Source organism: Nylanderia fulva, unplaced genomic scaffold (assembly GCF_048542155.1).
Source record: "Nylanderia fulva isolate GAGA-0341 unplaced genomic scaffold, ASM4854215v1 Scaffold404, whole genome shotgun sequence".
Taxonomy (NCBI): domain Eukaryota; kingdom Metazoa; phylum Arthropoda; class Insecta; order Hymenoptera; family Formicidae; genus Nylanderia; species Nylanderia fulva.
Window position 1 is genome coordinate 68,102 of NW_028190482.1, and position 11,623 is coordinate 79,724.

The 11,623-nt window shown below is 40.5% G+C and overlaps 1 protein-coding gene across 1 annotated transcript; it reads right to left on the minus strand.

Annotated features, from left to right (window-relative positions):
• Window positions 1-5,059: 5,059 nt before the first annotated feature.
• On the minus strand, window positions 5,060-5,701 carry LOC146721846 (uncharacterized). The gene has a single exon (XM_085486201.1). The coding sequence runs from the start codon at window positions 5,663-5,665 to the stop codon at window positions 5,090-5,092; it is 576 nt and encodes a 191-aa protein (XP_085342327.1). The 5' UTR covers window positions 5,666-5,701; the 3' UTR covers window positions 5,060-5,089.
• Window positions 5,702-11,623: the final 5,922 nt, after the last annotated feature.

Below are 11,623 nucleotides of genomic sequence, written 5' to 3' on the forward strand. Positions count from 1 at the left end.
TGTGACACTTTACAAAGCATTGAAAAAAAAATGTCTATCAATAAATTTGGATTATTCGAGAGGAGAAATGATGCAACCCCTGGCACAAACGATCAATCGTATAGATTGATTAGAAAATGCGTGCGCAAAAACGCTCTGCATCGCGTCGCTATAGATTATGACGCGAGATCGCGCAAGATTCGCCGTGTAGCGCAACCTGAGGCGGATACCGATGTCGTCAACAAATTGTACCTGGAAGAGTGCTTTAAAACATTGATGATCCAACAGAAAGAGTCAGATGAGAAGCTGGCTGCGTTAGAGAAGGATGTACGAGCGTTGGAAACTGCGATAAAAGAGCTTCTGCGTGCGCCAAACACTACCTCAGACATCTAATGAGCGGTTGGCTCAGAAACGTCTATCAAACAGTTGTGAAACGTCTAGAAAGGATTCTCGAGTGGTTGCAAACAATTGTTGAACAGCTACGAAGGATTATCAGCGTGCTACCAAACAACAATGAGTGGCATCAGTGACCGACCTGGAAGCAGCAGTGAACGACCCGGAAGCAGCAGTGAACGACCTGGAAACGGTGGTGAACGCGACCGCTACGATCGAGGTTACGATCATGTCAAACAGGGTTGCGAACGAGGCTACGAACAAGTCCTTAAAGGTTACATAAAAGGCTATCAACAACTCAGTAAGGGTTGCGAACAGGTCAGGGACGGCTGCGAACGGGCCAAGGCGGGCTACAAACGTATCAGAAACGACTTGGGACGAGGCTGTGATCGAGTCAGGAACGATTTTCGAATGGGCCAAGGACGTGAGTGAACAAACGTGAAAGAACCCGAAACAACGTGGTACGAACGTGAAAGAACACCGAAACAACGAAAATTTAACCCGAAACAATAAGGCACGAACCTGAAAGAACCCGAAGGAACGAGAATTTAACCCGAAAGAACCCAAAAGAACAAGGCACGAACCCGAAACAACGAGAATTTAACCCAAAAGAACGAGAATTTAACCTGAAACAACGAACCCAAAAGAACGCAAAAGAACGAGGCGCGAACCCGAAAGAACCCGAAACAACGAGAATTTAACCCGAAAAAACCCGAAACAACGAACCCGAAAGAACCCAAAAGAACAAGGCACGAACCCGAAAGAACCCGAAAAAACCCGAAACAACGAGGCACGAACCCGAAAGAACCCGAAAGAACGAGGCACGAACGCAAAAGAACCTGAAAAAACCCGAAACAACGAGGCACGAACCCGAAAGAACCCGAAAGAACGAGAATGAATAGTGAAAATAACAACGAGCAACATAGTTTGGAGAGACGGCAGTTGGTAAACGAGTTGCACGCGTCAGCGAGAAAAAATTTCCCTCGAAGACATGTCATAGTGCGAGGATACGATGATTTGTGGCAAGCCGACATTGTCGAGATGCGTCCATACTCCCGTTTCAACAGAGGTTACCACTACATACTCACCGTCATCGATGTGTTGAGCAAGTATGCGTGGGCTGTACCACTCAAGAGTAAAGGAGGAAGCGAGATAGCTGACGCAATCGCTGAGATAATTCGGGATAGCAAGAGGTGCCCGAAAAACATGCAAACCGATAACGGAAAGGAATTTTACAACGCCGATGTGCAACGACTTATGCGAAGACATGACATTAATCACTATTCTACATATTCGATATTGAAGGCGTCGGTCGTCGAACGATTCAATCGTACGCTAAAAAACGACATGTGGAAGATGTTTACGCTGAATGGCACTTACAAGTGGTTCGACATGCTGCCACGTCTCGTATCAGATTACAACGGACGCAAGCATCGAACGATTGGTATGCGACCCGCCGACGTTACCCCCGCGATCGCCGAAAGACTCTTGGCTACCGTGTACAATCGTGTAAAGATTGCGGGCCCGGCAAAGTTCAAAGTAGGTGATCAAGTACGCGTCAGCAAGTACAAACAACTTTTCGAGAAGGGATACACGCCAAATTGGACAACTGAGGTGTTTAAGATTGTTAAAGTGCAGCATACTAATCCCGTAACATATCTACTCGAGGATTATCGCAAGACATCTTTCGCTGGAGCGTTTTACGAGCACGAGCTGCATCGCGCAAATTGTCCGGATGTGTACCTCGTGGAGAAAATACTGCGCAGGAGGGGTGACGAGGTTTACGTGAAATGGCTGGGATTCGACAGTTCGCACAACTCTTGGATACATAAAAACAATGTTATTTAATGTATTTTATTCAATCATTGTATAACATAATATATATTATACCATATATATAAAATATATAACAAAAAATATATAAAAAACCACTCCTCAATGTTTAAAGTCGACCAGACTGGCAATGATTTATTATAAATAATTATTTGAAATACAACAACAACGTTTCGGCTGTCATTGCAGCCCTTTTCAAGTACATCTATAAAAAGTTCAATCAAAATAATTATAATTTAATACACTTATTCGCAACAATTAATTATACATTTAAATACAAAAATGTGTTACATACCAAATTTAAAACAGTAAATCAACTTCTATGCAAACTACCGACAATGTTAACGCTTGTTTTGATGAACAATGTAAGACTGACAGAAGTAAGCACATATTAAATAGATGTTAACTGTTCACAAGAATCTTAGTCACTAAGCGTTAAGAAGATAGAGACGAAACTAAATGTGTCTTTTGTAATTTAAATCGTCATAATAAAGTCAAATAAATAAAAATAAATAAATAGGTGGATATAAAAATAAAAATAAAATTAAAAGTAAAAATAAATATAAAACGACTTAAATAACGTCAAGAACACGATCATAAATCCCACTGAAATTCTCCGTATCTTTCTGTAAATTAATACTTTTTCCTTGTTTTTTTATGTAAAACATTTCTGCAATTTCTCTTTTTCTTGTCTGTTTTTCCTCATGCAGAATCACCGGAGAATCCCAACGGAACTCATGATCGTTGCAAGTCCGATGTAAACTAACGACAGAATGCAATGTCTTGTCTTTTTTTATGTTATTTCTATGTTCTTTAATGCGCGTTTCTAAATGTCTCTTTGTCTGTCCTATATAAGCCGAATCGCAATTCGCACAATCAATTTTATAAACAACATCAGTTCTTTTTAAGTTTTCGATCCCATCTTTACCTCTTTTTATCAACGTGTCCAATTTTTTTGGGACAGTATACAAAGCATCAATTCCACTTTTATTGATGCAACGCGTAATATTCTCGCTAAGATCTTTAATGTAAGGTAACACAATGCAATTTCGCGTATCAAATTTATTTCGATTGGGCGAGTTAAGATTACTGCCAAATTTAATCGCTCGAAGTCTTTTATTGATGTTTTTGTTAATAATTGTTAACGGGTAACAATTATTAATAAGGATTCTTTTGATTAAATTAATATTTTCTTCATGAAAAATAGGGTCAGCGAGTAAAATAGCCCTATCAACTAGGCTTGTAATCACGCTAATTTTATATCTCATAGGATGATTTGACAGAAAATTAATATAGCGGCCTGAAAACGTAGGCTTTCGGTACCAATTAGTCGTCAATCTACCACCGATACGTATAATGTTCGTATCCAAAAAACTCAGAGAACAATTTTTCTCTAGTTCGAACGTAAACTTAAGTCGAGTGTGGAAACCATTGAACACGAAGCATATCCTCAATTATTCCTTTCGGAATAATTGAAAAAATATCATCGACGTACCTAAAATAACAATAGGGTTCGAAATCCAATTGCAAACAGTATGATTCCAAATCGTCCATAACAATGTCAGAAAGAATCGGAGACAATGGAGACCCCATCGGAGAACCGAAAACCTGTTCGTAAAATTTTCCGTCAAAAACAAAGCTCGTTGAGCGCATAACCGTGTCAATGGCGTGTAAAAACTGCGCAAGGCTAAACGAAGTAAATTGTGAGATGTCATCCCATCGGTTTTCTATTGCTATTTTAATTAATTCCCAAGGGGTGTTAGTAAAAAGTGAAGTCACGTCCAACGAAATCATAACATGGCTGTCGTCGATGTTTCTGTCTTTAATAATCTCCACAAAGGACCGACTATCCTTGACATGAGATCGAGGTTTATTGACTGCATTTTGTAGTATCTCACTCAAAAAGGATGCTATGTTGTAAATAGGACTTCCTACAGTTGAAATTATGACGCGGAGAGGGTAACCTACCTTATGAATCTTTGGTAAACCATACGCACGAGGCAAATTACCATTCGTACACCTCAATTGTCTGTATGTGTTATCGTCTATTAATTTATTATCTAACCAAGATTTTAATAAATTAGCAACCCTCGTGCTCAGTGACTTCAGCGGAGTCCTATTAAGTGATCTATACGTAGAATCGTCTTTCAATAAAAAATTCATTTTCTCAACGTAGTCTGTCCGGTCCATCAGTACAGTAACCAGACCTTTATCAGCTTTAGTTGCAAAAATATTTTTGTTAGATTTCAAAAATTTTGAGCAGTCGGAGTATCTATTACAAATGTAATTATCGATGTAACATACATGTTTTTGTTTACTCAAAAACTTGTGTACCGAACTCGCTATCGAAAATCTCAAATTATCCAGGTTGTCACTGGGAAACTTCCTATGATTAACTTCAATATTCTTTATGTTTTCTAATGCAGAAATTTTCCTATCATCTTTATTACTTCTACAAATGGGTACGCCAAACTTATCACCCAAACTGAGAAACCTCATCACCGAATCCGGAACGCGACGATTGCTGATATTTACAATCCATTTGCGGTAATCTATTTTTATCAATGGATTCCGAACCCCATAATACTTGCGACAAATGTGTTCAAATTTGCTTCTTAATTATTTTGATTGATCTATAATTATTTTGATTGAACTTTTTATAGATGTACTTAAAAAAAGCTGCAATGACAGCCGAAACGTTGTTGTTGTATTTCAAATAATTATTTATAATAAATTACTGCCAGTCTGGTCGACTTTAAACATTGAGGAGTGGTTTTTTATTAATTATTACTGGCAACCTTAAGGATTATTATTTAAAAAATATATACTTCTCATTAATACATCCTCACAATATAATAAATATAATAAATATAATAAATATAATTTACAACGGTATTCTATAATGTCCCCACGGCAAGGTGTCGGTCGACTCAGGTACGACATACCGTTTGTCATCGTAGGGACTTAGAGCAATTTTTGTCTCGCTGATGGTATACACTTTATGCAATTTCGATCTTATGCATGACTGCTGACGCGTCATTTCAATTTCGTCATTAAGGCAACGCGTATAATCGTCGAATGTTATACTACGCGCTACGACGTTACTTTTGACACCTTTTGCCTTTTTAGTGTCCTTTTTACCATCCACTCGCAAAGCATACATTTTTGCTCTAAGCCCGACGAATTCGGTCATTATCGCGCCGTTATTCTCATCTTTCATCAGACCCGGCACCTTTTTATTCGCGAGTGGTATACCGTACGCATTATTCGCGGCGTAGTCGCTGGTATCGAATCGAGCGATATCGCGTTTCAAATTTTCATAGACATCCTGACATTTAATTTGATATATTAAACTATCTGTGTCGGTGTACATTACTCTACAATTGTCACGATAGAGCGGTGACATGTATTCGTGGTGAAATTCATAAAGACATACTTTTGATACGTCGAGTATGCACATGCCGACGTAGATTGGTTTGTAGATTTTAACTTCGAGTTTGCGTAATTCTATGGCAACTAAATTTTCCGAAAATATGCTAGTACTATGATAATTTGGTTTAGCGATCATTGCCTCCGCACCGTACCGTCCGTCCCATTTTGTTAATAATTTTACATCCACATAATTGCGCACATTTTCCATCGTCTTGCCAAATACCGCATTATTCATCAATTTATATAAATTTTTTTCAAAATCGTTTTTCGCTCGTGTTCTAAACTGTGTGTTGAGTTCGATGTATTTTTGAAGCCACGCTGACTGCGTGAATTGTAGTATGCGATATATTTTTGTTATGCGTAGCCCGTGGCGCGTGCACTGCTGTAGATTACGATAGTGTATTACGTAGCACTTCTTATCGTAAAGCGTTGCGAGGAGTTTATACTCCCGCTTGCCGGGCGGCTTATCGCGCGTCGGGCAAAACGGTAGGTCAATGTGCGCGTCATGAAGATGCCGCGGATACTCTAAATCTACTTCGAGAACATAGCCTATAGGCGAATCGAACGCGATAGATGATACGTCAAAATTCGATATATCGTCGACCCACCGAAAATCGGCATACGGCAATGGTTGACACATTGCCCATCCGTACAAATTATTTACATCGAAATACATGAGGTACGATGAGGGTTTCGATGGGTCGTACGATTGCATGTACTTGTTATTAGCCTGTGCGTATCGGCCTGAACATTGACTAAGGCCGCCGCGTATACCTCGTTCGACAAACATTACCATGTCAATGTCTGTTAATAATTCAAATTTTATATTCGTATGTTTTAACATGGCGTTCCATGTATATCCGGGGAGAGTATAATAATACGCGGAATCGAGTCCGTAACTTTTTATACAACTATCGCGAAAATTCTCAAATATATCGGCCAATAACAAGACATCAATTTTTAAATATAAATTGCTATATTCGCCTAGCGTTCAAAGAGAGAATCGGCTCCAGACGGTCTCGGCGTGCGCGTAATCACTCTCGGATACTGTGTCGCCGGTTAAGGAACTGTAAAATGAGTCGCGCGGCGGTAAACGTGTGTCTTGTAATCTGTCCACGCAGTCAATGTATTCGTACGGAAAGACGCCCTTCCGTGTCAATAAATTGAATTTTTCACTAGTTAAATTTTGATATTCCGAATGTAAAATTTTTAGTTTTTCTTTATCCAAAAATGACGCTAATTTGTCGAGACTAGCGCTGAGAAACTTGTACGAATTGATAAACCGTAATTTGATATAATTTTTCGAATTATTATTTTGTGTCAATCTAACAGTCTTCGAGAATGAAATGTATTTTTCCTTTGTTATCGGCAGTAATTCGATTTCCCCTTCGAACGCTGTGGCTATGTCCTCGATAATAAAATGTGCGTCGTAGCCGGACAGATTGTGAAAGACTATAGGGATACAAAATGATTCTTTGTAATTTAAGTTACAATTTGAATGCGCGGGACCCCTGTACCGCCCGGTGAGGTGGCAATGATTGCGGACGCGTGTATCGTCTTCGTCAAACGGTTTCTCACAAATGTGACAATGCGTCGCGGTGCGAAATTTTAACCACTCGTCAGGCGTTAAATTTACCATGGGGACATTGGTCGTTAAAATATTTTTTACGCGGATTGCTAAATTTTTAAGCTGTTCGGCGAACCATGCGACGCAATCGACACTACGGCGGGAATTGTACGCGGACAACGAACTGTCGTACGAACACTGTACATAGTATGCGATGCTGAACACTTGATGGTGTTGATGATTTTTGGCATCTTCGGTCTTTGCTAAAACACACTCGAGGTCGGCGTACACTACAAACGGCAGCCGCTCCTTCCTCGTGTAGTTGTCGAAGCTGAGCCACTTGTCCTTGTCGCTCGGCAACCGGTTAGCGCAGTCGTTCAGTTTCCCGCAATCTTCCGTATGCGCCTGCAACTGGTCCTCAGAATAGAAATAATGTAGGCATCTGTAAAAAAAAAATAAAAAATAAAAAATTTAATTAGAAATATTTTAAATATAATTTAAGTTTACTATATACTTACCGATCACAAATAAATTTTCTACTGTCACGTCCGGCCGTATAAATTTTTTATTAGAAGTATAGAAAAGGAACTATTAGCAATAGTTTACAGCGTAAATTTCTTCAGGCCTTACATATACGGTAAGAAGTTTAAATTGGTCACGGATCACAAACCTTTGGTGTGGCTACAGTAAAAGATCCATCTTCCCGTCTTGTCCGATGGCGTCTAAAACTATTAGAATACGAGTATGAGGTATTATACAAAGCAGGAAAAATAAACGCCAATGCAGACGCCCTCTCGCGAAATCCTACCCCAGATCCTATGCCCGAAATCGAACGAGTCCTCCCTCTCTCACAAATACAAAGATTGTCCGACTCCAATGAATCTCTATTCACCGCCAAGAAGAAACGAGGCGCAAAAACTCCACGAATCACAAACAAGCTGGATTGCGGCGAACAGCGTCCCTCACCGACCCCCGATAATTCGAAATCAGAGGAAACAAACTCGCCCCCTAGTTCCAGCGAGGACAACGACTCGGAAAACGAAACCGATAGCAACTCCAGTTCCAGTAGCGAGGAGTTATTCAAAAACGTAAACAGTCCTTTCATTCCACGGGCCGCCGTGAGGCCCCGCGTGATAAATATCCCGGACAATTTCGCGACCCGGAAAGATAACCTTGTCATTTTCATAACGCAACAAGGAACACCGATCGACAAGGGAGCCCAAATATTGCAAGTAGCGAACTCTTTGCCGATGACCAGAGATGCAGCTTTGGGCAGGGCAAGGGTAAGTCGCGAGGGCACCCGACGCGTAATTTCACTCGCGGTAAAGGAAAGAATCTCCGGCGTTACCGAAAAAGAAATAATAAAGGAAGCAATACACTCGCTACTAGACGTTATCCGAGAATTGGGCTTGCAATCGATCTCGATCAGTAAAGGCAACGTTGACAATGTAGATTGGAATACGATATATAACCTCTTAATTAAAATACTAGACGAAATCGACATAAGAATATTTATTTGTACGAACGACATAACGGTCCCCGGGAAGGACCAAAGGGAACAAATTCTTGCCGAAAATCATTGTTCCGCGGTAGCAGGACACAAGGGCATTACCAAAACTTACAATAGGATTAAAAAACGCTACACTTGGAGCGGTATAAAAACTGATGTCCAAAATTTCGTCAAAAACTGCCGCGCGTGTCAATTAAAGAAATTGGTTCGCGTAAAAACTAAGCAACCAATGATCCTAACCGACACCCCCGATTCGGCCTTCGAAAAGGTCTCCATGGATATAATGAGTCCCCTCCCAACCACGAAACAAAACAATACGTACATCCTAACTATACAAGACCTGCTAACCAAATACTCCCTTGCGATCCCACTTCGACAAGCAGGAGCGATACAAGTAGCAGAAGCATTTACTAACGACCTCATTTGCACATTCGGCGCACCAAAAGCGATCCTCACCGACCAGGGCTCACACTTTATAAACAGCCTCATGAGGACAGTAGCCCGAAAATTTAAAATCAAGCAATGTAAGACCACAGCGTACAGACCACAAGCGAACGGATCGGTAGAACGATCACACCAGGTACTCTGGGAATATCTGCCCATACAGCACCGATAGATTGCAAAAACATTACAACAATCTTTCACCGCAATATTGCAATATTGCAAATTCACTGCAAAATGTGGCTACATCATTGCTGTTGAATTGCAGCAATGTTAAAATGTCCGCTTTTTGGAAGATTGCAACAAAATATTACAACAATATTGCAATAAATTAATATTAATGTTATTAACAAAATTATTGATTATTGTTAACATTTTTTATTGTACAATATTGCAAAAAATTATTTTATTACAGTATTATACCCAGCAAATACCAAGTTACAGTTATATAATTGTTAGTTGTAATTTTCCACTCAACAATATAATTGTTATAATACACGTATTATATTTTTGATTGGGAAATTACAACTAACAATTATATAGCTGTAACTTGGTGTTTGCTGGGTATATGTATATATATTACAATATATAAATTATAGAATTTGGATTACATGTAATATTTCCGAAATATTAATGTCATGTTGCTACAAGTGTGCTAGAATTTTGTGCACCTATATCTCTACAATGTCTTTATAATGTTGCATTGCAACTTGCAACATTGCAACGTTGCTGCAATATAATTGCAATAATCTGTGCTGTATGGGTAAAGCAATTTGCTGATAAAAATAGTGAATGGGATCAAATTTTAAAACTAGCATCGTTTTCGTATAATACGAGCGTACATGAGGGTACAAAATACACTCCGTACGAACTTATTTTCGGGAAAATCGCGCGGGTCCCCTCGAGCGACCCGGACATCGAAAGCATGACTAACGAAAGCTATACACAATATTTAACCACACTATTCAACAAATTGCGCGATTCCCAAACAGCCGCACGCGAAAACTTAAATAATGCTAAGAATAGAAGTAAGAAATACTACGATAAGAAAATCAATACGCGTAAATTTAAGATTAACGATAGCGTTTACTTACTTAAGGAACCTAACAAAGGGAAATTAGGAGACCAATATACAGGTCCCTATAGGATAATAAAGATACTAGGTAAAAATAACGTTAAGTTAGCTATAAGCAATAGTAAGACTAAAACTGTACATATGGACAAGTTAAAGCCCTCACCACATCAAGCCCCCACCCTTGAAGACCCCCACTCCAAAGACGAATATATCTCAAACGCCCCAACGGAGGACGGGCCAGTAATCAACCAACCACGCTAAGATGAGGACTCTCGCATTCATCCTGGGCATGGCCTTCCTGGCCCCACTATCCAGCGGACTAATCGGATACGACTGCGGAGGACGGCGCCTGAACATCACCACACTCTCCCTCTTAGATATCGAAGAGTGTAAAACCGACAGCATCGAACCTAAGAAGGAGGAAGTCTACATACAACTACTCCAACTCAGTGAATTCGTGCATACTCCCGCCTACCAATGCAAAATCGAGATAGACCGGACTATATTTTACTGCGGAATGCACTCTCATATAGCAGCGGTACAGAACGGGAGACAGGAGTATATCCACGAAGTATCGGCAGACACATGCCGAAAATTGCACGAAACAGGGACCATATCCCTAGGAGTTAACCAGCACATTACTGGGATTAAGCCAAATGCAACAAACCTAAGAGCAATGACACTCGCAGGATCAGTTAAGACAGACGGAAAATGCAGCGGCACCCAGTTCAGCGACGCATACGGCTCATGGGACGACGTGATCGTGCAAGCCTCAGTACGAATCACGATACGACAATTGGAGCTGCCCGTTGGATACAATAACAATGAAGTGATACTTCCATTTGGCACTCGCTGTCCCGTAACGACAGGCGAATGCATTGATGCCGACGGCGCCTCCACCTTCTGGACAATCCTGCCAATTGACAATTGTCACTTTGGACGATACGATGTCCTCTACGAAGGAATAGCATATCGATTGTCGCCCAGCACTCCCCAAGAGGAAGCGCCAACGATTTATACAGTCACGGCGCGTGACACAACCTTCGCATTAGCAAGGACAACCGAGACCAACGTATGCGGATACAACCTTTGGCGAACGGAACATCCCAAGCTGTGTATCCTCGAAACGAGGCCCGAGCGGACATTCAAAAGCCGTTCCAAGGTCAGAATCGACAACCTCGACATCTTCACATATGTGAATTCAAAATTTATATACGTCGAGAAACACCTGAAGACCCAGCTGACCCAACTATACAAGGATATTATGGAGCAAAAATGTGCACTGGAAAGGCAGATCCTCCTCAACGCACTTTTTCTAGCAAGCATAGCACCTGACGAAATGGCGCATCGAATAATGAAGTCTCCAGGTAATACCGCCATAACTGCAGGTGAA

Coding starts and splice junctions, on each gene's coding strand:
- LOC146721846 (XM_085486201.1), bottom strand. CDS start 5,665: ATGTGCATACTCGACGTATCAAAAGTATGTCTTTATGAATTTCACCAC.